A 27,267-nucleotide genomic window follows, 5' to 3' on the forward strand; every position below is an offset into this window, starting at 1 on the left:
GGGAGCTCGCTCAGGTTCAGCTTACCCACTCCTCAAGTCCCCTTCTCTGCTGCTTCTGCCCTGCGCACCCAAAGCACTGCCGCCCCTAGTAAACTGAGGGCTTTATTTATTTTGGCCTCATGCTTGTGGCAATCTACCTCAGCTTCCCCAGTGCTGAGACGACCATGCCCAGCTGAGTTTTCTTTTTAAATGTTTACTTTCCCACCAACCTTTGGAGCACCAAGACCATTTTACTGTTTTCATAAACACAGTCTAGAACATTTATAGTGCTCTGTCAAAGGATTTGAATAATTTTTTTTTGTTTTGTTTTATGAGCCAGGGGCTCAATCTGTCTTCCTGGAACTTGTGCCCAGTCCGCCCTTAATCTTGTGATGGTCCTCCTGCCTCTGTCTCTGCCTCTAGAGTGCTGGGATAATATATATACCAAGCTTAAATCAATTTTGATGAAGGAATATGATACATTTTGAAACCTGACAGTTGTGGGCAAATACAATTCAGCTGAGACCAAAAATAGATAATGGATTGTAACTGAAGGTTCACTATACTGTAGGTACCAGACCAAGCCAGACCAAGCCATTCATTTATTTTTATTAAAAAAAAAATTGTGCCACCCTGAGACTACACAGTGAATTCCAGGTCAGCCTGGGCTAGAGCGAGACCCTACCTCCAAAAACAAAACAAAACAAAACAATAAAAATAATTGATATATAAATAATACAAAATTTAAAGTAATATATAAGCACATGCCATCAAACTGACCCTTCTAAATTCACAGCAACTTGGCTGAAGACGGGTACTGTCTAGCGTCACCATTCTGTACTGTTCCTAACAACTCCAGCACCAGATGTTCAAGATCCCTGGAAAAGCTTGTCTATCTGTACAAAACTGCAGACACCAAGGGGAAAGAATGGAGACCGAAGACAAGGAGCCATTAACCAGTTATAAACTGGCCAAACTTATGGCTCAATGGTAGCACATCTGACTCTAAGAAGTTATAAACATGGTTCTAAGACATTGTGAAACACTCAAGCATTTTAAATTACAAATTTTATTGAAAATAGTTTATTTTAAACATTTTTTCTAAAAGAGATATTACTGATACAAATGTTAAATAGAAAGATCATTTGATTTCATTAATTTTTGTCAAGGTGGCACCTGTGTTTTGCTTGATGACTATTTCACTTAACGAGCAAAGGCTCTACTGCCCCCTGGTGGTGGGTTATTCAAGACATAGAGAAAGTCTCATAGCTCAATCTTGCCTGTAAGAAGGCAGGCAACTTCAATGAATCCCTTTAGTCCTTCAAGAAAGATGTTTTTCTGGTTGATATCCACCCAAGATCACAGCAAAAACATTTCTTCTGTAGTTTTCATCATTGTCCTTTTCTTCTGAGACAGGGTGATGAACTCACTCTGAAGCCAAGGATGACCTTAAACTTCTGATCCTCCTGCCTGCACCTCCCAAGTGCTGGGGTAATGGTGTACAGCACCACACCCAACTTTATGCAGCGCTGGGGACCCTAACCCCAGGACTTCCTGCCTGCTAGGCAAGCAAGCACTCTGCCAACGGAGGGACATCTCTGCCCATTATTGTCCTTTTTATTTATTTATTTATTTTATTTGAGAGTGACAGAGAGAGAGAGAGAGAGAGAGAGAGAGAGAGAGAGAGAGAATGGGCACGTCAGGGCCTCCAGCCACTGCAAAAGAACTCCAGACGAGTGTGCCCCCTTGTGCATCTGGCTAACGTGAGTCCTGGGGAATCGAGCCTTGAACCAGGGTCCTTAGGCTTCACAGGCAAGCGCTGAACTGCTAAGCCATCTCTCCAGCCCCCATTATTGTCTTTTTAAAGAAAAAAAGAAAAAGAGTTGGGGAGATGGCTCAGTGGCTAAGGACACCTGACTGCAAACCCTGCGGGCCTGTCTTCAATTTCCCAGTACCCATGTAAGGCTGGATACACAAAGTGGCACATGTGTCTGGAGTTTCTCTGCAGTGGCAAGAGACCTGGCACACCCATCCTCACTTTCTGTCTCTTTCCTCACAAATAAATAATGAAAAAAAAAAAAATTTAAACCAAAAAACTATAGAAATAGCTGGACATGATGGTACATGCCTTTAATCCCAGCACTCAGGAGGCAGAGGTAGGAGGATCACTGTGAGTTTGAGGCCACCCTGAGACTACATAGTGAATTCCAGGTCAACCTGAGCTACAGTGAGACCCTACCTCAAAACAATACAAAAGAAACAAGGTAGGGAAGTCTCAGTATAGTTCACACTGTAATTCAGATATCCCGATAAGGTTAAGAGGACAGTGAAAGTTATAAGTAAAGTTGGTATGTTGGTGTTGAGACACTGTCTTACTCTGCAGCCCTGGAACTCACTATGTAGCTCAGGCTGTTCTCAAACTTGTGGCAATCCTATTGCCTCAGCCTCTCAAGTACTGGGATTACAACAAGAGGCACCACGTTCTTAGGCTCATCTTTATAAAAATGGGCAACTGTTGCTGGCTTTCTGGGAGCAGCTGACCTTCACCCGGGTTCCAGATGCAGACCTCTTCCAACAGTCGGCGTCAGCACAACCTCAGCTCATTCTCCAGCCCAAACACTTTGGACTTGAGGCTCTTGAGTTCTTCTTGTATCATGTGTGCTCGTCTATTGCTGTCACGAACCTCACTCAGAATGGCAAGGTCCTGGTTTGTCTGGGTGTTAACTGTTGCCTAGAGATTTGAAATAAGCAAAGAAACTATTATAGCATAAACCAGGAGGGGAGAAGTCAGTCATAACAACCAGGCTGTGCTGGCCGGCTAAATCTGTTCAGTGACTACCTCAAAGAGAGAAAATGTCCAATCAGTGGACATGATGACTCACACCTGTAATCCCAGCACTCAGGAGGTGGAAGCAAAGAATTAGGAGCTTAAGGTCATCCTTGGCTAAATAATGAGTTCATGGCCAGCCAGGATTACATGAGACCACAAAATAAATAACTAAATAGAGTTGGAAGAGATGACTTAGTGGCTAAGCCTCTTGCTTGCAGCCTGAGTGACCCAGGTTCAATTCCCTAGTACCCACATATACCAGATATACAAGGTGGTATGTGCATTTTTGTTTGCAGTGGCAAGCCTGGTGTGCCAATTCTCGTTCCCTGCTTGTAAGTAATAAATAAATTTAACAAAGCCTTGTCTCACGTGAGGTGGAAGGTGAGGACAACCTGAAAAGTTGTCCTCTGAGCACACACACTGTGCCATGGTACACACACACACTTGTGCTCACACATATGAACACACACATATGTGCAATAATAATAATTTGTTGTTGTTGTTGTTTTGAGGTAGAGTTTTGCTCTAGCCCAGGTTGACCTAGAATTCACTCTGTAGTCTCAGGATGGCCTCGAGCTCAGGTAATCCTCCTAGTTCTGCCTCCACATTGTTGGTATTAAAGGTATGTCCCACCACACCCAGCTAATAATAATGAAATATTAAAAAGATAACAATATAAACAATATATATTGATAAAGTAGCCCAAGAATATGAGAGAGAACATCTCCTTTTGTCTACCATTCACCTTGTTTAGAACACAGCAATCATTTTAGAATGTGGAGGACTGGGTAAGTAACCTAAGGTAATTAAGGCAACTTGGATTTTAAATTGCTATGTCTCAGAAAAAGTACTTTATTACTCAATTACTTTACCTATTTTATTTAGTTATAATATTTTACTTGAGAAAGAAAGAGAGAGGCAGATATAGAGAATGTGCGTGCCAGGGCCTTAAGCCACTGCAAACAAACTCAAGACGCATGTGCCACCTTGTACATCTGGTTTTATGTGGGTACTGGGGAATCAAACCTGGGTCCTTTGGCTTTGCAGGCAAGCACCTTAACTGCTAAGTCATCTCCCCAGACCTATTTATTTGTTTAGTCTATTTTTTTGAAGTGGGTCTCGCTCTAGCCCAGGCTGACCTAGAATTCACTATGTAGTCTCTGGGTGGCCTTGAACTCATGGCGATCTTCCTACCTCTGCCTCCAGTGCTGGGATCAAAGGTGTGTGCCACCACACCCAGTTTCCCTATTTATTTATTTTTTAAGGCAAGGTTTCACTAATCCAGGCTGACTCAGAACTCTGTAGCCCAGGCTGGCATCAATTCATAACAATCATACCTCAGCCTGAGCTGGAATTATAAGTACGCACCAGGGCTGGAGAGATGGTTCAGTGGTTAAGGTGCTTGCCTGCCAAACCTAACAACCGAAGTTCAATTCCCCAGTACCTATGTAAGCCAGATGCAGAATGGTGCACGCATCTGGAGTTCATTTGCAGTGGCTGGAGGCCCTGGTGTGCCCAATACTCTGTCTCTCTCTGAAAATAAAAGTATGCCCCATCATGCCTAGCTACTTTCCCCATTTTAAAACATTCTTTTTTTTTGTTTGTTTTGGCACATGGTTTATGCGTGCGTGTGTGTGTGTGTGTGTGTGTGTGTGTGTGTGTGTGTAGATTTTTGTGTGGAGGCCAGAGAAGGAAGTCTGGTGTGCTCTTCTCTCGCTCTTCTGCCTTACTTCCTGAGACGTCTCTAGCACTGGTGTTACAGGCATGCACAGCCTTGCCCAGCGTTTTCCGTGGGTGCTGAGGCTCAAACTCATACCCTAATGCTCACCCTCCACAACTGAGTCATCTTGCCAGCCCTCTCTTTTGGAGACAGGGTCTCGTTTAGTCTACCAGGCTGGCCCTAAACTTGCTATGTAAACTGAGAATGGCCTTGACCTCCTGATCCTAACGCCTACCCTCCCAGTGCTGGAGTGTGCTACCACACCTGCCTACGCGGTTCTTTTTTGGGCTGCGTGCGTGCATGCCTACGCACATGCTCCATGCACCGGAGTGCAGAGGCCAGGGGACATCAGCTATCCTTCTCTATCACTCCTCTCCTTGTATCACTGAACCTGGAGCTGGCTCACTGGCTTTCAGTTAGACTGGCTGATCAGCAAGCCCTAGAGCTCCTCCTGTCTCCAACCACCCTCAGCACTGGGGTTACGGGCACGTGTGACCTCTTCTAATTTCTACACATGGGTGCTGTGGACTAGACTCAGGCCCTCATGCTTGTGCCCCGAATCTCTTATCTCTCCAGCTCCAACACAGTTCTTTTAATCTAATTCTTGAATTGGGTAGATAACAACTCTTTTATTTGGGAATGACAATTTCTAAGTTTAGCTTAAATGGAAGGATGAATGATGCAGCCATTAAATGATTTCAGCCATTTTTTGTTTCTATATGGGGCCTGGGAAATCAAACTCAGGTACTCTGGCTCTGGCCATGAGTGCTTTACCCATTGAGCCATTTTCCCAGCCCTCATTGAACGCATTTTCAGGGAGGCTTCAAGGATGGCTATGTGTAAGTTGCTTAGCAAGGATACAAACATCCTTTTGGTCTTTGTGGTGTTGGAGATCAAACCAGCACCCTGTGAATCCTAAGCACCCACTCTACTACAAACTGAAGCACCTTTGGACCTTCTGCATTTCTACCCCTTTCTCCCATGCAGTAATTCAAGACAAGAAATTACCTTATAAAGCATTTGCTCCAACTCTTTCAGCTTCTGTCGAAGAACCTTAATATCTGTCTTGAAGCCCTCTACTTCTAGGATGCGTCGATGCTCCAAGGCCTCATAGCGTTTTGTCATTAACTGTAAACGCTTCGCCATCTTGTTAGAGCGATCCTAAATATGGTGATGGGAAGGTGTTTATGAAGAGGAGGAAAGCAATCCTTAGAAGTAGTCTGCAGCTCCTACCCCATCACAAGTGGCAGAGCAATTTATACCTGGAAGATTTCTCTCCTTACTCCTTCCTCCTCTCGAATTTGTGCAAGGTCTTCTTCTAGGGAAATGCACTGCTGTTGGTACATGGTGGACAGCTTTTTCTCTTGTAGTAACTTATCCTTTAGGGACTGCAACCAAAGGGATGAAAAACACAAACACTCAATCAGGTAATTCAAAATAGCACTTACGGGCTACAGAGATGGCTTAGCAGTTAAGGCTCTTGCCTGCAAAGCCAAAGGACCCAGGTTTGACTCCCTAGGACACATGTAAGCCAGATGTGCAAGGTGACACATATATCTGGAATTCATCTGCAATGTCTGAAGGCCCTGATACCCATTCTCCCTCCCTCCCCCCTCTCTCTCTATATTCTTTCTCTCTCAAATAAAATTAAATTAAAAAAATAGTACTTGCCGGGCGTGGTGGCGCACGCCTTTAATCCCAGCACTCGGGAGGCAGAGGTAGGAGGATCGCTGAGAGTTCGAGGCCACCCTGAGACTACAGAGTTAATTCCAGGTCAGCCTGGACCAGAGTGAGACCCTACCTTGAAAAACCAAAAAAAAAAAAAATAGTACTTAGAGGCTAGAGAGATGGTCAGCATTAAAAATGTATGCTTGCAAAGCCTAAAGACCCTAGTTCAATTCCTCAGTTCCCATGTAAAGCCAGATGCACAAAGTCGTGCATACATCTGGAGTCTGTTTGCAGTGGCTGGAGGCCCTGCGCATTCTGTCTGTCTGTCTCTCCTATCTATTTCTGCTCACAAATAAATTTAAAAACTTATATAAAAAAAAAAACAGCACTTAGAGCTGTGCATGGTGGTGCTGGGATTAAAGGCATGAGCCACTATGCCCCGCTTTGATTAGAATTTCTTAAGTATTTCTGTTTCCTTACTCATATCTTGTATTGACCTCCTTATTTCCTTAAGTTTGTTTTCCTGCATTCTCCTTCAGGGGTTTTTCTTCTTCTTTGAAACTCAACCTCGAATACAAAAAGTACTTGTGCTGGCTGTGGTGGCGCACGCCTTTAATCCCAGCAGTTGAGAGGCAGAGGTAGGAGGATTGCTGTGAGCTTGAGGCCACCCTGAGACTACGTAGTGAATTCCAGGTCAGCCTGAGTTAGAGTGAAACCCTACCTTGAAAAACCAAAACCAAAACAAACAAACAAAAAACAGCACTTAGGTAATGAAAGAAAATAAAGGATTTGCAGAGGAGCTGAACGGATTAATGAAAAAAGCAAGCAGCAAGAAACTTTAGAAATATTTGGAGGGCTGGAGAGATAGCTTAGCAATTAAAGCACTTGCTTGCAAATCCTGACTGCCTGGGTTTGATTCCCCAGTACCCACATAAAGCCAGATGCACAGGATGGCACGTGCATGTGGAACATGCAGTGGCAAGAGGCCAACACGAGTCCATTCCCTCTCACTGCAAATGAAAGATATTTTAGGGCTGGAGAGATGGTTTAGCGGTTAAGGAACTTGCTTGCAAAGCCAAAGGACTCAGGTTCGATTCCTCAGGACGCACATAAGCCAGATGTACAAGGTGGCACATGTGTCAGGAGTTCCTTTGCAGTGGCTGAAGGCCCTGGCATGCCCATTCTCTCTGTTTCTTTCTCTCTCTCTCTCTCAAATAAAATAAAACACATTTAATTTTACTTATTTACTAATTTGAGAGGGGGAGAGGGAGGGAGAAAGGCACAGAGAGAAAGAATGGGCGTGTCAGGGCCTCTAGGCATTGCAGACTCCGGATGCATGTGCCACCCTGCACTCTGTGTGTGGGTACTGTGGAATCAAACCAAGCCATCAGGCTTTGCAGGCAAGAGCCTTAACCACTGACCCATCTTTCCTGTCCCCTGCCCCTATTTTTTTTTTTTTTTGAGATAGGGTCTCAATCTAGCCCAGACTGACCTGAAATTTACTATGCAGCCTCAGATTAGCCTTGAGCTCACAGATTTCCTCCTACTTCTGCCTCCTGAAGCTAGAATTAAAATGTGCACCACCACACCCAGCTCCAAAAAAGTTCTTTTTTTTTTTGTTTTTCGAGGTAGGGTCTCACTAGCCCAGGCTGACCTGGAATTCACTATGTAGTCTCAGGGTGGCCTCGAACTCACAACGATCCTCCTACCTCTGCCTCCCGAATGCTGGGATTAAAGGCGTGAGCCACCACGCTCAGCCAAAAAGTTCTTTTCTTTTTCTTTTTTCCCTGAGGTAGGGTCTTGCTCTAATCCAGGCAAAACTGGAATTCACTATGTAGTCTCAGGTTAGCCTTGAACTCACAGCAGTCCTCGTATCTCAGGCTCCTTAGTGCTGGGATTAAAGGCGTGCACCACCAGGCCCAGCACCAAAAAAGTTTTTTTTTTTTTTTTTTTTTCTTTTCCCAGGTAGGGTTCTCACCCTAGCTCAGGTTGACTTGGAATTGACTATGGAGTCTCAGGGTGGCCTCAAACTCAAGGAGATCCTCCTACCTCTGTCTCCTAAATGCTGGGATTATAGGCATGTATCACCATGCCTGGCCCAAAACATATTTTTATTTATTTATTTATTTTGGATTTTCGAGGTATCCCAGGCTGAGCTGGAATTCACTCTGTAGTCTCAAGGTGGCCTCAAACTCATGGCAATCCATCCTCCTACTTCTGCCTCCCAAGTGCTGGGATTAAAGGCATGTACCACCACGCCCAGCTCCAAAAAGTATTTTAAAAAATAAAAATAAAAAATAGTCGGGCTAGGGCTGGAGAGATGGCTTGGCGGTTAAGCGCTTGCCTGGGAAGCCTAAGGCCCCTGGTTCGAGGCTCGGTTCCCCAGGTCCCACGTTAGCCAGATGCACAAGGGGGCGCACGCATCTGGAGTTCGTTTGCAGAGGCTGGAAGCCCTGGCGCGCCCATTCTCTCTCTCTCCCTCTATCTGTCTTTCTCTCTGTGTCTGTCGCTCTGAAATAAATAAATTTTAAAAAAAATTTAAAAAAATAGTTGGGCTATATACATATATACATACATATATATAAAGTATTGGGCTGGAGGGATGGCTTAGCAGTTAAGGCAACTTGCCTGCAAATTTAAAGGACCCAGGTTTGATTCCCCAGGACCCACATTAGCCAGATGCACTGGAATTCATTTGCAGTGGCTGGAGGGAGGCCCTGGTGCACCCATTTTCTCTCTCTTTTTCTGTCAAATAAATAAATACAATTTTTTTAAAAGTATTTAGAAATCTACTACTTCTAGACTTTTTTTTTTTTTTTTTTTTTTGGTTTTTCAAGGTAGGGTCTCACTCTGGCTCAAGCTGTCTTGGAATTCACTATGGAGTCTCAGGGTGGCCTCGAACTCTCAGCAATCCTCCTACCTCTGCCTCCCGAGTGCTGGGATTAAAGGCGTGCGCCACCACGCCCGGCTTAGACTTTTTTTTTAAAATGAGACAGAGAAAATTGATACACCAGGGCTTTCAGCCACTGTAACCAAAGTACAGATGCACGAATTTGCAACCTTGCACATGACTTCTTTGTGTCTGGCTTACATGGGATCTGGGGAGTTGAACATGGATCCTTAGGCTTCACAGGCAAGTACCTTAACTGCTAAGCCAACTCTCTAGCCCCAGAATGTCTTTAAGCCCTTTTTTCTAAAGTATATGTAGTAGGAATTCTTTAACCCTGTAATTCTAGAACTTGGAATATAGAGGCAAAAAGATAAAAAATTCAAGGTCATCCTTGGCTGCATAGTGAATTTGAGGCTAGTCTGGGATATAAGAGACCCTGTCTCAAAATAAATAAATAAAATAGCATGGTGGGGTGGCACACCCCTTTAATCCCAATACTTGGGAGGCAGAGGTAGGAAGATCACCATGAGTTTGAGGCCACTCTGAAATTACATAGTGAAATCCAGGTCAGCCCGAGCTAGAGTAAGACCCTACCTCGAAAAACCAAAATAATTAAGATAAAAAAGGATAAAATAAGATCTGGAGGACTGGAGAGATGGCTTAGAGGTTAATGTGCTTGCCTGTAAAGCCTAAGGGCCCATGCTCGATCTCTCTCCAGATCCCATATAAGCCTGGTACACCAAAGTGATGCAAGCGCAGGGTCACATATGGGCACTAGGAGGCACATGTGCCTGGAGTTCAACTTCAGTGGCTGAGGCCCTGGGGCACCAATTCTCTGTTTTCCTAAAAAAATTAAATAAGGTCTGGAGAGACTGGTGGGTGGTTAGGTGTACTTCCTGAGCAAAAATGAGGGCCCGGCCCTTGGTTCCCCACCAGGAATAGATGGTAAGACTCTATTGCTGAAGACTTCACATACTTGGCCTGCAAGGCCACTGAGAAATCCTGCTGGAACTGAGCGGAAAACCTCCTCCATGTAGAGCAGTTGACAGGAAGCTGGAAGAAGCCATTCTGCATGCAGTTCAATGGGAGAAAGAGATACCACCAGTGAAGATACTCAACAGTGGATACTGCAAGCCTTATAATTGGCCAGCCAGGCCAAATGAGCCAACGGGTGCAATCGTGGCACGTTTGTCATGGTGGAAACCAACTGCCCTCCAATTGGACTGGAGACCCACTTCATGGGGGGAAATATCCTTGATACTTAAAACTTAAAACAGGGGTAGTCATGAGCTCTAGGGGTGTAACATCTGCTGATGTCTGGAAAAATGCTTATTAAACTGCCCAGTAAGAACTTCTCTTAATATTTATACCCTTATATTAATGCTACTCTCACTTTGGGTAGAGAATCTTCTCTTTTCAGATGGCAGTGACTTTGGGATGACTCAGAAGGTATCATAGTGCTGGAAAGAAGTGACTGGAGTACTGAGTAACATCTCGATCACACCTTCCAAGGCTCAGGGTCTGATGCAGAAGAGGTGGCGGAAAGAATGTAAGAGCCAAAGGAAGGGTAGGACTCAGTACAACATGCACTTCCAGACACAAAATGGCCTGGACATCCATGACCTCACAGTGCCTGAAACTACCTACACAAGACCATCATAAGAGGAGGAAAAGATCATGACATCAAAATAAAAGAGAGACTGATTGAGATGGGGAGGGGATATGATGGAGAATGGAATTTCAAAGGGGAAAGTGGGGGGGGGGAGGGTATTACCATGGGATAGTTTTTATAATCATGGGAAATGTTAATAAAAATTGAGAAAAAAAGTGAGGGTCTGAGACCACCTATGTTCAAATCTCTAGCACCCACATTAAACAGTTGGGTGTAACCCCAGTCTCATAGGGGAACAGAGAAACAGAGACCTTGGAATCACCAAGCAAACCCTGGGATCAGGAAGATACTCCAGCTCAAACGAGACTGGGTGGAAGAGCAAGGGGGATGGACACACACACACACACACACACACACACACACACACACACGATAAATAAATTAAAACTAAAAACAAGGGCTGGGGAGGTGGCTTAGCAGTTAAGGGGCTTACCTGCAAAGCCTAAGGACCCAGGTTCGATTCTTTAGTACCCATGTAAAGCCAGATGCACAATGTGGTACATGCATCTGGAGATTGTTTGCAGTGGCTAGAGGCTCTAGCATGCCCAATCTCTTTCCCTCCATGGAATTTCAAAATATTTTTAAAGAAAACTAAAAACAAAACAAGATGGTGTGGCAGCACATGCCTATTATCCCAGCACTCAAGAGGTATAACTAGTTAAGATCAGGAGTTCAAGGCCATCCTGAGCTATACAGCAAATTCCAGGCTAGGCTAGGGCATATAAGTCCCTATCTCGGATGTGAGGGCGAGCTGTCTGGCTGGGCGGGTGTCCCCTTCCTCCCTCACTGCTCCATGTGCGTCCCTCCAGAAGCCGTATCGATGGAGGAGGACGACCTTCCCCGAATCAAGGAGGACCGATCTTCAGTCAAGGGTATACTAGTAGCTGCGCTCCCCTGCTAGAACCTCCATACAAGCTCTCAAGACCTATCTCAGAAGGCCAAAACAAAATCAAACAACTTCTACATCAGATCCCATTACTTCTTACACACAATCCTTCCAAGACATGCTGTTTAGAGCTCTGTTTGCACTCCTTGTAGTCCTCTACAGGGCCGTCCACGGCTGACTGCTACCAACCCCTCCAAGGGCCTTACATATCACTTCCTACTCCTTCTCCTTCTTTTTTAAATTCTTCCTGGTGCTGAGAATTAAACTCTTGTACATGCTAGCAAAGTGATCTACCAAAGTTACATCCTGAACCCTCACTTTCTCACTATTCTTCTGCAACCATGCTATGAGATCTGCCTTTTCCTCAACAACCACAGTGTCTCCCTCTGCTGGGATATCCCACCCCTAGTTGTGTGTGGTAAGCTTAGTGCTGGATTTGAGGTCGCAGCAAAAACACCAGACACAAGAGTGTTCCTGTAGTGCTGGAGAGATGGCTGAGTGGTTAAGATGTTTGCCTGCAAAGTCAAAGGACACAGGCTTGATTCCCTAGGACCCAGTAAGCCAGATATACAAGGTGGCACATGTATCTTTCTGAAATAAACAGATAAATTTTTTTTAAAGTGTCCTTGTATTCCTCTCCTGAAGTGGCCTTCTAACAAGTATAACCTTTTTAAAAAAAATTTAATAAATTTATTCATTTATCTGACAGAGACAGAAACAATATAGAGAAATGGGCATGCCAGGGTCTCCTACTACTACAAATGAACTACAGACACATGCCCCACTTTGTGCATCTGGCTTTATAAGGGTACTGGGGAATCAAACCTGGGCTGTCAGGGTTTATAAATGAGAGCCTTTAATTGCTGAGCCATATCTCCAACCCAAGTACAATTTTTATATATAGTCTTAATTTCCATATTACCTTTGTAAATAAGCTACGATTTTCCTGGCTATTGGTCAATGTTTCTGTTTTTCTCACTACTAAAATGTAAACACTGTGCGTACAGACTGTTTCGTTTACGTAGTGCTATAGTCCTAGAGTCTGGCCCCAACATTTGTAGAATGAATGAATGAACTGCAGAATTTTTGTTCTGGTATGTTTTTGGGACAGGTTCTCATTCTGTAGCTCAGACTGGTCTTGAACTCACAGTGATCCTTCTGCTTGTGTCCAGTGTAGTATTTTGAATCCCTAAACACTATCATGATCAGTTATTCTTGGTAACCCATTTCATGACACTGCTACTACCTAGCATGTACACATTCTCTCTCTCTTCCTGTCAGACAGGGTCTCAAGTAGTCCAGGCTGGCTCTGAACTATGAAGTGAAGATGACACTGAACTTCGGATCTATCTATCTCTCCTCCCAAGTGCTGAATTACAGGTGTGAGTCACCATGCCCAGTTTAATGCAGTGCTGAAGATCAAACCCAGAGCTTCCTATATAGTAGGCAAGTACTGTGCAAACTGAGTTACATTCCACAACCCCAAGGAATTTTCTAATATATTCCAACTCTTCCAGGAAAATAAACAATATGTATAAGACAAGAAAATTACCTTAATATATTCATTTTGGGTATGATGATTTTCATGTAAAACTGGCATAACTTTCCCAATTTTATCTTCTTTCTTCTTACACTGTACCCTATACTGTTTAATCTTTGACATCAAATGATCTTTTTCAAGCATCCATGACTTTTCTTTATTTTGGTTTTCAAATCGTAGTTGTAAAAAATCTTTGGTGCTCTCGTAGAGCAGTTCTTGAGTATGATGGAGACTATGAAAGAACAAATGTACACATGAAGATGCTTGCATGGTATACCCAAAACATAAAGTTATTCCAGGGAGCTTTCCATGAAGATGGTGGAGTAGTAGCCACACCAAAGCAGCCTGGGGAAATAAAAAGAGGCAGAAAAACACGCAATACACTCTTCTATTGAAAAGTGAAGGTGTTTAAGAGTTATCTCCAGGACTGGAGAGATGGCTTAGTGGTTACAGCGCTTGCCTGCAAAGCCAAAGGACCCATGTTCGACTCTCCAGGCCCCATGTAAACCAGATGCACAAGGTGATGCATGCGTAAGGTCACACGTGCCCATTAGGTGGCACATGCATCTGGCCGTCTGATTGCATTGGCTGAGGTCCCCGCCACCTCAATTCTCTCTGTGTCATTTAAAAACAGAGAAGAAGGGAAAGCAGCAGCACCAGATCCAAGGTGGCAGCCAGCAGGAGGCTGATGAAGGAGCTTGAAGAGATCCACAAATGCGTGATGAAAAACTTCTGTAACATCCAGGCTGATGAAGCTAATGTTTTGACTTGGCAGGGGCTTACTGTTCCTGACAACCCTTCATATGGTAATGCCTTCAGAATTGAAATCAACTTTCCAGCACAGTATCCATTCAAGCTGCTGAAGATTGAGTTCAAAATAAGATCTACTACCTGAACACTGATGAAAAGGGGCAGCTCTGTCTGCCAGTAATTAGTGCTCAGAACTGGAAGCCAGCAACCAAGTCAGACCAAGTAATCCAGTCCCTCAAAGCACTGGTGAATGACCCCCAGCCTGAGTATCCCCTCCGGGCTGACCTAGCTGAATACTCTAAGGACTGTAATTATCTCCGTAGGAACGCCAAAGAGTTGTGTGAGCAGAGACCCCGCAGTGCATTCAGATAGCAGCAAAGCAGGACTCTGCTTTGACATGTGCCATCACCTGGTGTTGGCTTGTTGCAGTTATTAACTTTCTACAATTTTCTTAATCAAAAGTGGAGATTTCAGATGTTCTTAAAAAAAAAAAACAACTGAAGGAAAAAAGGTGGGCGTAGTGGTACACACCTATAATCCCAGCACTTGGGAGCAGAGGTAGGAGGATGGCCATGAGTTCAAGGCCACCCTGAGACTATATAGTGAAATTCCAGGTCAGTCTGGACTAGTGTAACATCCTACCTCAAACACCCCCCCCCATAAAAAAAAAAAAAAGGAATTATTTCCAGCAGAGAAGCAGGAGAGACCAGAATTACCAACCACACAACCAGCCAGAATCAGCTCACAGCACGGGTCCAGTGATCCGCTGGGATGAGCTATTGGCCCAGCCCTGTGTGAGCAGGCCTGAGTAGAACCACAGTGCAGGGATTCTCCACTCACACTGGTTTCAAAAAGTCAAAGAACGAGGCAGCTCTGAACAACTTCAGATACTCTGCAGTCTCCCCTCCCCACCAGCCAGCACCAGGAACCACTGGAGATTTCAGGATGTCAAGGGATTAGAGGCATCCCTCACCCACACAGCAACCAGCACAACTGATCTAAAGAGCAGTTCTACCAACCTAACCAGCCTAGCTGAGCCCACAGTGCAACAGAGAGGGAACCCCTCACACTCAGCAGGTGAGATGAGAAGCCACCTCAAAAGTAAACAAGGTCATCTGATACTGGGGCAATACCTATGCCAAAGTCAAGTATATAGGCATGCACTGGAAGTACTAACTGCAACTCCCATATCAGGACACTTTGCTAAAAATCCCAACCCACTAGCCAGGTGTAGTGACACATACCTTTAATCTCAGCACAGGGTGGCATATGTGTCTAGAATTCATTTTTAGGAGCTAAAGGCCCTGCCAGCTCATTATTTCTATCTGCCTCTTTCTCCCCTCTCTTTCTTTCTCTCTTGAATAAGTAAATTTAAAAAGTTTTAAAGCTAGGTGTGGTGGCACATGCCTTTAATCCCATCACTCAGGGGACAGAGGTAGGAGGACTGCTGTGAGTTCGAGGACATCCTGAGAATACAGAGTGAATTCCAGGTCAGCCTGAGCTAGAATGAGACCCTACCTCAAAAAAATGAAAAAAAGGTTTTTAAAAAGAAATGAAATTTAAAAATTCAGTGTATAGTAGAAGGACAAGCATTTCAAAGGCATAGTAAACATTTTTGAAAAATGTTAGAAAATTTCTCCAAAATAGGAAGTGATGTCAACTAAGGAACAGGAAGCATTTAGAACACCAAATAGACAAGACCAGAAAAGAACCTCTCCTTGCCATATTAGAAGTAAACTATTATTATAAAAAAATAGTTAAGCACCAGGTCCTATCAGGCACATTTTACATTCATTATCAGATTATTTTTTTCCTTTACACCTCCATATTTTTTATTTTTATTTTTTGGTTTTTCTAGGTAGGGTCTCACTCTGGCCCAGGCTGACCTGGAATTAAGTATGTAGTCTCAGGGTGGCCTCAAACTCATAGCAATCCTCCTACCTCGGCTTCCTGAGTGCTGGGATTAAAGGCGTGTACCACCATGCCTGGCATTTCCATTATATTTTAAAAAGACTATCTTTATACTTTTTTTTTGGGAGACAGGGTTTCACTCTAACCCAGGGTGGCTTTGAAATCATAGTAATCCTCTTACTTTAACAAACTGAGTGCTGGATTAAAGACATGAGCCACCACATCCATCCACATCAATCAATTTTTTTGAGACAAGGATATGCTATGTATGCTAGAATCAAACCCACATCCCCTGCTTCAGCCTCCTAAATGCTGGGATTATAGGCGGCATGCCATTATTCATATTAATTCTAAGTACATACTACATGAATTAGAAAATACCTCCATTTGACTTGCTATAACCAGGCTCAAAGAGGTAAAGTTACTTAACCAAAGAAAATTCAAAACACTGTGCTTCGCCTTCTATTATCAAGTGGCATCTTCCCCACAGCATGCAAATTCAGTAAGAAGCACCCGCCCCCAGGTCTGACAGCAAGTCAGTATGAAGATATGAAGCCCTGAGCATCATTAGAAGTCTTTATGCTGGATATTCATGACCTCATGGTGCCTGACACTACCTACACAAGACCATCATAAGAGGAAAAGATCATGATATCAAAATAAAACAGGGACTGATTGAGATGGGGAGAGGATATGATGGAGAATGGAGTTTCAAAGGGGAAAGTGGGGGGGAGGGAGGGTATTACCATGGGATATTTTTTATAATCATGGAAGTTGTTAGTAAAAATTTGGGAAAAAAAAGTCTTTATGACAGGTGTCGGCACTGATGCAATGCAGGGGAGGGCTCAGCGGCCCCCTCTGCCCATTAGCACCTGATCTAAGTTAACAAACACATATGGACCACTAAGGTCATTTGCTGCTATCTCCCTAGCACCCCCTCCCAATGCCTGCTACTCCTGTTTTCTTGGTATGTGTAGATATTCTAGAAGTGTCAATTCATGTGATGTCATGCAAAATAGTTTCTTGGTGATTAAAAAAAAAGAATTAAACTATTAAATACACAGACCAAAGAAAATATATTAAAAGCAGTAAGAGAGAAGCATCAAGTCACCTACAAAGGCAAGCCCAACAGCAGATTACTCAACACAAACTTTGATGTATTCCAAATTCTGAAAGACAACAGCTGTCCACCAAGATTGCTATATCTAGCAAAGCTAGGAGGAGAAATAAGGACTTTCTATAACAAAAACAGGCTGAAGGAATATAAACCAGTAAGCCAGCTCTGCAAAAATACATGAAGGGCCGGGCGTGGTAGCACATACCTTTAATCCCAGCACTTGGGAGGTAGAGGTAGGAGGTTTGCATGAGTTCAAAGCCACCCTGAGACTCCATAGTGAATTCCAGGTCAGCCTGGGCTAGAGTGAGACCCTACCTTGGGGGCGGGGGGGAAATATATATATACATACACACACACACACACACACACACACACACACCCCTGAAGGGATTGTTCAGACTGAAGAAAAAGAAAAGCACACACACACAGGAGAAAATAGGAAAAAACAAACAATGTTCAAATAATAGTTAATATAAAAGAGTAAAATAAAACTGGAAGCTCTACAAAAGCAATAGGAATGGCAAGAATAAACACACTTTTCAACAATAACTTTTTGTTTTATTTGGTTTTTCAAGGCAGGGTTTTGCTCTAGCCCAAGGTGACTTAGAATTCAGTGTGTAGTCTTAGTACCTTGAAGTAGTACCTCGAAGTCATGGCGATCCTCCTACCTCTGCCTATAGTGTGGTAGGATTAGAGGTGTGTGCCATCATGCCTGGCTCAATAATAAGTCAATGTCACTGGCCTCGATGTCCCAACCAAAAGACACATACTTGAAGACTGGATTAAAAGAGAGGCTCCTTTTGTTTATTGCCTCCCAGAAACTCACCTCTTCATAAAAGGCAGACACTACCTTAAGGTGAATGTATGGAAAAATGCTATTTAAAGCAAATGAACCAAGGAAATAATCAACTATTGCTATCCTTATGTCTGACAGGATAGACTTCAAACCAACATTAGTTAGGAAAGATAAAGGTCACTTTACATTGATTAAAAGAACAATCTACTTTAATCTCAGCACTCAGGAGGCAGAGCTAGGATGCCAGCCTGAGGTTACACAGTGAACTCCAGGTCAGCCTGGGCTAAGCGAGACCCTACCTCAACTCTCCACCCCCTCAAAAATAATAATAATAATCCAAGCCAGGTATGCTGGCACACGCCTTTAATCCCAGCACTCTGGAGGCAGAGGCAGGAGAACTGCTGTGAGCTCAATGCCAGCCTGGGCTAGAGTGAGACCCAACCTTAAAAAGCCAAAAAAATAAAACAAGGCTAGAGAGATGGCTTGGCGGTTGGGCGCTTAACTGTGAAGCTAAGGCCCAGGCCTGACTCTGCAGGGCTCATGTAAGCCAGGTGTGGAAGGTGACATGGGCGGCACAAGCGCACAAGGCAGCACGTGTGTCTGCAGCTTGCGTGCAGAGGCCAAGGCTCTACCTACTATGCAAGTTCTCTCTCTCTCTCATAAAATTAAAAAAAAAAAAAAAAAAAAAAAAGAGGCGGCCGGAGAGATGACTTAGCAGTTAAGACGCTTGCCTGTGATGCCTGAGGACTTACATTCAACTCTTTAGGTCCCGCGTAACCCAGATGCACAGTGAAGCAAGCACACAACGTCACACATGTGCATGAGGGGGTGCGTGTGTTCGACTGCAGTGGCTAGAGGCCCTGGCATGCCAATTTCTCTCTCTCACATTAAAAAAAGAAAAAAGAAAAAGGCAGTCTGTGAGGCTTGCCTCAAAAGAATGAAAAACAAAAAATAAACCAGAGCCAAGCATGGGGATACACACCTTTAATCCCAACAGTTGGGAGGCAGAGGTAGGAGGATTGCTGTGAGTTTGAGCCCACGCTGAGACTACATAGGGAATTCTAGGTCAGCTTAGGCTACAGTAAGACCCTACAATGAAAAACAAAACAAAACAATAACAATAATAAAATTAAATAAATAAATAAAAACCTGAGGGCTGGAAAGATGGCTTAGCAGTTAAAGCACTTGCCTGCCAAAGACAAAGGACCCAGGTTCAATTCCCCAGGATCCACATCAGATACACAAGGTGGTGCATGTGTTGAGTTCATTTGTAGTGGCTGGAGGCCCTAGCATGCCTACTTTCTTTCTTTCTCTTTCTCTCAAATAAAAACTTAAAAATTAAAAGTAAATAAATTCTGAAAGAAATGCATGATTTTCTAGATATTTATGACCTACCAAAATCGAAGATGAGATAAACCATTTAAACAGACCTATAGTGAGCACTGAGATCAAAGCAGTTACAAAAAAATATCTCCCAACTAAAAAAAGTCTAGGCCCAGATGGATTTATTGGTGAATTCTACTAACACCATTGCTTTTCAAACTTCACCATGAACTAGGAAGAAAAGGAAGGGAGCTGGAGAAATGGCTTAGCAGTTAAGGTGCTTGCCTGCAAAGCATAAGGACCCAGATCAATTTCCCAATACCCAAGCAAGCCAGATGCACCCAGTGACACATGCATCTGGAGTTTTTTCAGTGGCTGGAGGCCCAGGAGTGCCCATTCTCTCTATCCCTCCCTCTTTTTATCTCAAATAAGTTAATTAAAATGAACAAACAAGGAAAGAATACCCGACACCTTTTATGAAGCCAGCTTTACCCTGGTACCAAAACCACACAAAGACAACAAAAAAAAAAAAAAAAAAAAAAAAAGAAAGAAAGAAAAAAGAAAGAAAAGAAAAAGAAAGAAAATTATAAACCCTCATGAACACAAATGCAAAAATTTTCATCAAAATACTGGCAACATGAGGCCTTTGGTTTCCAACCAGGAATAGATGGTAAGACCCTATTGCTGAAAATTCGACACTCTTGGGGTATAAGGTCACTAAGAAACTCTTATGTAGCTGAGCTGAAAACCTCCTCCATGGAGACCAGCTGACAGAAAGCTGAAAAAGCCATGTTGTATGCAGTTCAATGGGAAGGAGAGAAATCACCAGTGAAGACACCCAATAGTGGACACTGAAAGCCTTATATTTGGCCAGCCAGGCCAAATGAGCCAACAGGTTCAATAGTGGCACGTCTGTTATGGGGGAAAGCAACCACCCTCTAATTTGACTGACACTGAAAACCTACAACAGGGTTAGTCATGAGCTCTAGGGTGTAATGTCCGCTGCTGTCTGGCTAAAAGTATATACTATACTCACTAAACTGCCCAGTAAGCACTTCTCTTAATGTTCATACCCATATATTAATGCTACTCTCACTTTTGTTTAGCAATCCTTCTCTTTTCAGATGGCAGTGACCTTGGGATGACTCAGAAGGCACCATGGTGCTGAGAAATGACAGAGGAGTGCTCACACTGAAATGTCTCAATCACACCTTTCCATGGCTCAGGGTCCATTGCGGGAGAGGTGGCAGAAAGAATGCAAGAACCAAAGGAAGGGTAGGACTCCTTGCAATGTGCTCCTCCAGACACAAAATGGCCTGGCTATCCATGACCTCACAGTGTCTGACACTACCTACACAAGTCCATCACAATAGGAAGAAAAGATGATGACATCAAAATAAAAGAGAGATTGATTGAGAGAGGGAGGGGATATGATGGAGAGTGGAGCTTCAAAGGGGAAAGTAGGGGGAGGGAGGGCATTAACATGGGATATTCTTTACAATTGTGGAAGCTGTCAATAAAAACACAAACAAACAAATAAAAACAAAACAAAAACACTGACAAACAGAATACAAGAGTACAACAAAAAGATCATTTGCCTCAACCAGGTAGGTTTTATCACAGAGAAACAGGGGATGATTCAACATATTCAAATCAATAAATGTAATATACCATCTAAATGGACTGAAGAACAAAAAAAAAAAATCACATAATCATCTCAATAGATGAAGGAAAGGCATTTAACAAAATCTAATATCCCTTCATGAAAAAAATCCTAAAGAAACTGGAATAGAACATATCTCATATGACTTATTTATGACAAACCTGTAGCCAATACTATACTAAAGGGAGACAAACTTGAAGCATTTCCACTAAAATCAGGAAAATGACAAAGGTATCTCCTGTCCCCACTTTTATTTAATATTGTACTGGAAGTCTTAGCTATTGCAAAAAGACAAGAGACACAAATAAAAGATAGAGCCACGGGCTGGAGACATGGCTTAGTGGTTAAGGCATGTGGTGGAGGCAAAGTCACTCCTGCCGTTTGGCATGGTGCCAGCTAGGAGGAGGGTTCAGCATGGCTGGAACTTTATGATGGAGCTGAAACCATTCAATTCCCTGTGTATGATTTTCTTATTAGCAATAGCACTCCTGTCTTTTTTAGGCTTTCAAGAAAAGGAAACTCAAATTGTTCTCTGTTGCAGAGAAATAAGAGGGCTGAAAGAAAATGAAACTAAAACCATCTGTGCAAGCTCACGCTCCCTGGCTGGAGTTGCAGAAAGAATGTAAGAGAGAAAAGGAAGGGGTAGGACTGCTTACAATGCGATCTTCTAGATACAATTTGGTCTCAATATCCATGACCTTGCAGTGCCTAGGAATACCTACACAAGACCCTCATAGTAGGAGGAAAAGATGATGGCATCAAAATGAAAAAGATCGAAAAACCAAAAGCACCCAAAGCTGGGTGTGGTGGCACACACTTTTAATCCCAGCACTTGGGAGGCAGAGGTAGGTGGATCTCTGTGAGTTCAAGGCCACCCTGAGACTACATAGTGAATTCCAGGTCCATATGGGCTATAGTGAGACCTTACCTTGAAAAAAGAAAATAAAACAGAAACTAATTGAGAGGGGGAGGGGATAGGATGGACAGTGGATTTGTGAAAGGCAAAGTGGAGAGGGGAGGAAATTATCATAGTCTATTGTCTATAATTATGGAAGTTGTCAAAAAACTTAAAAAAATAAAAATAAATTACAACAGCATTCTTCACAGAAGTATAAAAAATAACAATCCTAAAGTTTATTTGGAAGCACAAAAACAAAAACCAAAAAAAAAAAACCCCAAAAGCCTCAAAGAGGCAAAGCAATTATGAGTAACAAAATAAGGCTGCTGGTTTCCCCATACCTGATTTTAAGATATATTACAGGGCTGAACAGATGGCTTAGAGGTTGAAGAGCTTATGTGCAAAGCCTAGGGATCCTCATAAACCAGATACATAAGGTGGGGTATGGGATTGGAGTTCATTTGCAGTGGCTGGAGGCCCTGATGCACCCACACATTCTACCTTCCTTTCTGTTACTCTCACAATAAATAAATAAAATACTTTAAAAGACATATTACAGAGCCACATTAACAAAAACAGCATGAAATTGGCACAAACATGGACACGTAGGGCTGGAGAGATAGATGGCTTAGCACTTAAGATGCTTGCCTGTAAAGCCAAAGGACCCCAGTTTGATTCTCCAGGAACCATGTAAGCCAAGGGGGTGCATGTGTCTGGAGTTCGTTTGCAGTGGTTGGAGACCCTGGACCATCCATTCACTCTCTCTGCCTCTTTCTCTCTCTCAAATAAATAAATAATAAAATATATTTTAAAAAAATGGACACGTAGATCAATGGAACAGAGTAGAGGACCCAGATGTAAATCCAGGTAGCTACGGCCATCTGAATGTGAGCTGGTACAGCCATGGTGGAAATTGGTGTAAAGGTTCCTGAGGCAGCTGATATGACTCAGCATATACCCTAAGGACTCTACTCGGTGCCTTAGAGATACTTGTTCATTCATGTTTACTGATGCTTAAAAAACAACAGCTAGGAAACACAACCAGCCTAGATGCCCTTCAACTGATGGATGGATAATGAAGATGTGCAACATTTATACAAAGGAGTTCTACTCAGCAGTAAAGAAAAATTAAATTTGCAGGGAAATGGATGGATCTGGTAAGGATTATTCAGTGAGGTAACCCAGGCCCAGAAAGTAAAATGCCACATTTTCTCTCTTATATGTGGATCCTACTACAAATGTTTAGACTTATGTGTGAGTTGGAGTAAAAGTCAGCAGTAGAAGCCAGGAAGCTAGAAAGGGGCTATGAGGGAGGGGTAGAGGGAAGGGCTTTATGGTAGAGCACTGTAGATATGTAAGTAAAGGGGCAGGTTGCTGGGGGTGGAATGGTCTAAGTGGGATGAGGGGAAGAGTAGGAATAAGCCTTATGGAAACCTACTCTTTTGTTAGTCGTATATATACATATATATTAAAGGCATGGTGGCACATGCATTTAATCCAGCAGTTGGGAGGCAGAGGTAGGAGGATCTGTGAGTTTTAGGCCAGCCTGGAGCTGCAGAGTGAAACCCAGGTCTGCCTGGGCTCAAGTAAGACCCTAAATTGGAAAAAAAAAAAAGAAGGGGGCTGGAGAGATGGCTTAGCGGTTAAGCGCTTGCCTGTGAAGCCTAAGGACCCCGGTTCGAGGCTCGGTTCCCCAGGTCCCACGTTAGCCAGATGCACAAGGGGGCGCACGCGTCTGGAGTTCGTTTGCAGAGGCTGGAAGCCCTGGCGCGCCCATTCTCTCTCTCTCCCTCTATCTGTCTTTCTCTCTGTGTCTGTCGCTCTCAAATAAATAAATAAATTTAAAAAAAAAAAAAAAAAGAAGGAAGAAAGGAAGGGAGAGAAAGAAGAAAGAAAAAAATATGGCCAGTACCCAGAAACCATAGGTTACTATTAGAAAAATTTCATTGCCAGGGATGGGATACTTTTCAATAAGTTGTTGGCCAGGGAGGTCCTTGATGCCCTCAAAACATTACAGGTCATTGCCAAGGCTCTTGGTTTCCCATCAGAACAAGATGGTAAGACCCTGTTGCTAAAGACTCCATATGCCTGAACTGCAGGTCACTGAGAAATCAAGCTGGAGCTGAGCTGGAAACCTCCTCCCTATTGACTAGCTGCCAGAAAGCTGGAAGGCACTGTGCTGCATGTGGCCTGGGGAGAGAGACAGCAGCAGTATTGAGCAGCAAAGGGCCCCGGGAGCCTTAAGACTGTCCAGCCAGGCTAAGTGAGCCAACTGATAAAATAGTGGCATTTCTATTATGGGGGGACCAACAGCTCTCTAATGGACTTAAGGCTCACTTCATGTGAGGAAATACATGCCCGGTACTGAAATCCTAGTCAAAAGCTTATGGCAGCCGGGTGTGGTGACACTCGCCTCCAGCATTTGAGAGACAGAGGTAGGAGGATTACCGTGAGTTCCAGGACACCCTGATGCTACATAGTGAATTCCAGGTCAGCCTGAGCAAGAGTGAGTCCCTACCTCAGAAAACCAAACCAAACAAACAAAATGCTAATGGCTAGGGAAGTCATGAGCCCTAGGGAAATAACACTTGCTGTTGCCTGGCAAAATGCATATATTATGCCTACCAAATTGTTCTCTGAGCACTTTTTTTTTTAATGCTTATACCCATATATTAATGCTCCCCTCACTTTTGGTTAGAGAAGCTTCTCTCCTCAGGTGGTGGTGACTACTGGGGGCACTCAACAAGTCACCATAGTGCTGAGAAGTGACAGTGGGGTGTTCAGCACTGAGACCACACTATTGGACCTTCCAAGGCTGAGGGTCCACTGCAGAAGAGGTGGTAGAAAGCATCTAAGAGCCGAAGGGTAGGACTGCTTACAATGCAATCTCCTAGACACAAACTGGCCTGGATGTCCATGACCTCACAGTGCCTGACACTACCTACACAAGACCTTCATAACAAAAGGAAAAGATATTGTCATCAAAATAAAAAAGAGACTAATTGGAAAATAGAAGGGATTCAACAGAGAGTGGATTTGAGAAGGGGGAAATGGGAGTGGGGGAGGGCATTATTATGGTTTATTGTCTACACTTATGAAAGCTGAAAATAAAAAATTTAAAAAGGGCAGGAGAGATGGCTTAGCCGCTAAGGCACTTGTTTGCGAAGACAAAGGACCCAGGTTCGATTTCCCATTACCCATGTAAGCCAGATGCACAATATGGTACATGCATCTGGAGTTTGTATGCAGTGGCTAGAAGCTCTGGCATGACCATTCTTTCTCTTTCACTGTCTTTCTCTCTTAAATAAATAAAATAGTTATTCCAAAAGATAAATGCAGGTTTTATTTTAAAAATATACACAATATATAGATTCTGTAAAGTATTGATAGCACTGCAAAATTAGCAAAAAAAAAAAAAAAAAAAAAACACACACACACACGGCTAAGGAGATGGCTCAGTTGTTAGGTGCTTGCCTTGCAAGCATGAGAACTTACCTTTGGATACCCAGTGCCCATGTAAAAGCTGGACATGGCAAGCACATATCTGTAATTTTAGTGATGGGGGGGTAGACATATGAGGCTCCCTGGCTAGCCAACATAGCTGGATGCAATGTGCTCAAGCACAGTAAGAGGCAATGAGGTGGAGCAACTGAGGAAGATATTCCATGTCAGCCTTTGGCCTCCACACACATTCCAATCACTGTCAGTCTTACATGTTTACTTCGCAAAGAATGGTGTGCTTACCCATGCTCCCAGATTAGTTATTACAAACTTTTCCTAGAGTGCTAATGTGAGCTGGTCATGAGGTGAGAAGGATGACAGAACTGTGTAAACACAGCCTGTGTAAGCATGAACTACTTCCAAGGATGATGCGAGGAAGAAGTGAGTCATAGGGTTCTGACTGAGCACTAACACACGTTTGTTGTACGTGTGAGTGAGGACGCTGCACACCTGGCACAGCCAGTGTGGAGGTCACAATACACCCTCAGGTGTCAGCCTTTACCTTCTATCTGATCTTGAGGCAGGGTTTCATGTTGTTCACCACAGCATTCCCCAGGCTCGCTGTAGGCATGCCAGATTACAGATACTTGCACTACTGTGTCTGGTGCTACATAGCCCTGGGGATCCAAACTCAGGCACCCATGAGAAGCACTTTAACCACTGAACCATCTCACCATCTCGAAGACACATTCATTTTTCTGGTTTGTATACATATATGTGGTGTATGTGCATGCATGTGCCCGCCTAGAGGCTGATCTTCTTCAACTACCCTCTCTTTATTTCACTCTGAAGATTCTTGGGTCTCTGCACTCCTGTGGAACTGGAGTTGTAGATGTGCAGTCACATCCAGTGTTTTACCTGGGAGTTGGAGATTTGAACTTGGGCAGTCTCAGGCTCTCATACTTACGCAAGAAGCTCACTTAACTACTGATCCATCTCTCCAGCCCATTTTTGTTTTTGTTTTTAATTTTTTAAATTTTTATTTATTTATTTGTAAGCAGAGAGAGAGAGAGAGAAAGATAGAGAGACAGAAAGATAAGAGAGACAGAATGGGCATACCAGAACCTCCAGCCACTACAAATGAACTCCAGACGCATGTGCCCCTTGTGCAACTGGCTTACGTGGGTCCTGGGGAATTGAACCTGGGTCCTTTGGCTTCGCAGGCAAATGCCTTAAGTCTCCCCCCCACACACACCACTTTTTTTTTTGGTTTTTCAAGGTAGGGTCTCACTCTAGCTCGGGCTGACCTGGAATTCAGCATGTAGTCTCAGGGTGGTCTTGAACTCACGGTGATCCTGCTACCTCTGCCTCCCAGGTGCTGGGATTAAAGGCGTGCACCACCATGCCCGCCAGTTGTTGGCTTTTTTCCTTCTTCTTCTTCTTTTTTTTTTTTTTTTATTAATTTTTTATTTGTTTATTTGAGAGCGACAGACACAGAGAGAAAGACAGATAAAGGGAGAGAGAAAGAATGGGCGCACCAGGGCTTCCAGCCTCTGCAAATGAACTCCAGACGCGTGCGCCCCCTTGTGCATCTGGCTAATGTGGGACCTGGGGAACCGAGCCTCGAACTGGGGTCCTTAGGCTTCACAGGCAGGCACTTAACCGCTAAGCCATCTCTCCAGCCCTTTTCCTTCTTCTTGAAAGAGAAATGGGCTAAGTGTGGGGGCGCACACCTTTAATCCTAGTGCTCAGGAGGCAAAGATGGGAGGAACATCTTGAGTTCAAGGCCAGCCTGAGACTACATCCAAACATCAAATAGCCACCAAAAAAAAAAGAAAAAAAAAAAAGAAGAAGAAACAAGATCTTACTAAATTGCCTAGGCTGGTCTTAAAACTTTTTTTTTTTTTTAGTTTAGAGTGAGAGCAAGAGCGAGAGAGACAGAGACAGTGAGAGAGAATAGGTGTGCCAGGGCCTCAGCCATTGCAACTGAACTCCAGATGCTTGCACCATATAGTGGGCATGTGTGACCTTGTGCTTGCATCACCTTTGTGCACCTGGCTTATGTGGGATACAGACAGTCGAACATGGGTCCTTGGGCTTTGTAGGCAGTCACCTTAATCACTAAGTCATCTCTCCGGCCCTGGCCTTAAACTTTTGATCCTTCTGCCTCAGGCCCAGGAAAA

At 43.6% G+C, this 27,267-nt stretch overlaps 1 protein-coding gene across 5 annotated transcripts in view; it reads right to left on the minus strand.

The window, feature by feature from the left end:
- Positions 1-2,130: 2,130 nt before the first annotated feature.
- Ccdc77 (coiled-coil domain containing 77) overlaps positions 2,131-27,267 on the minus strand; it is a 44,718-nt gene continuing 19,581 nt past the window's right edge. For all 5 annotated transcript variants that reach the window (XM_045137534.1, XM_045137533.1, XM_045137535.1 and 2 more), the window contains 4 exons: positions 13,198-13,417; positions 5,792-5,917; positions 5,538-5,690; positions 2,131-2,710 (listed from right to left, as the gene is read on the minus strand). In XM_045137534.1, coding sequence (XP_044993469.1) covers positions 2,564-2,710; positions 5,538-5,690; positions 5,792-5,917; positions 13,198-13,417 — 646 coding nt within the window. In that variant the 3' untranslated portion in view covers positions 2,131-2,563. The remainder of the gene's footprint in view (positions 2,711-5,537; positions 5,691-5,791; positions 5,918-13,197; positions 13,418-27,267) is intronic.

The sequence above is a fragment of the Jaculus jaculus genome, chromosome 18 (assembly GCF_020740685.1).
Source record: "Jaculus jaculus isolate mJacJac1 chromosome 18, mJacJac1.mat.Y.cur, whole genome shotgun sequence".
Taxonomy (NCBI): domain Eukaryota; kingdom Metazoa; phylum Chordata; class Mammalia; order Rodentia; family Dipodidae; genus Jaculus; species Jaculus jaculus.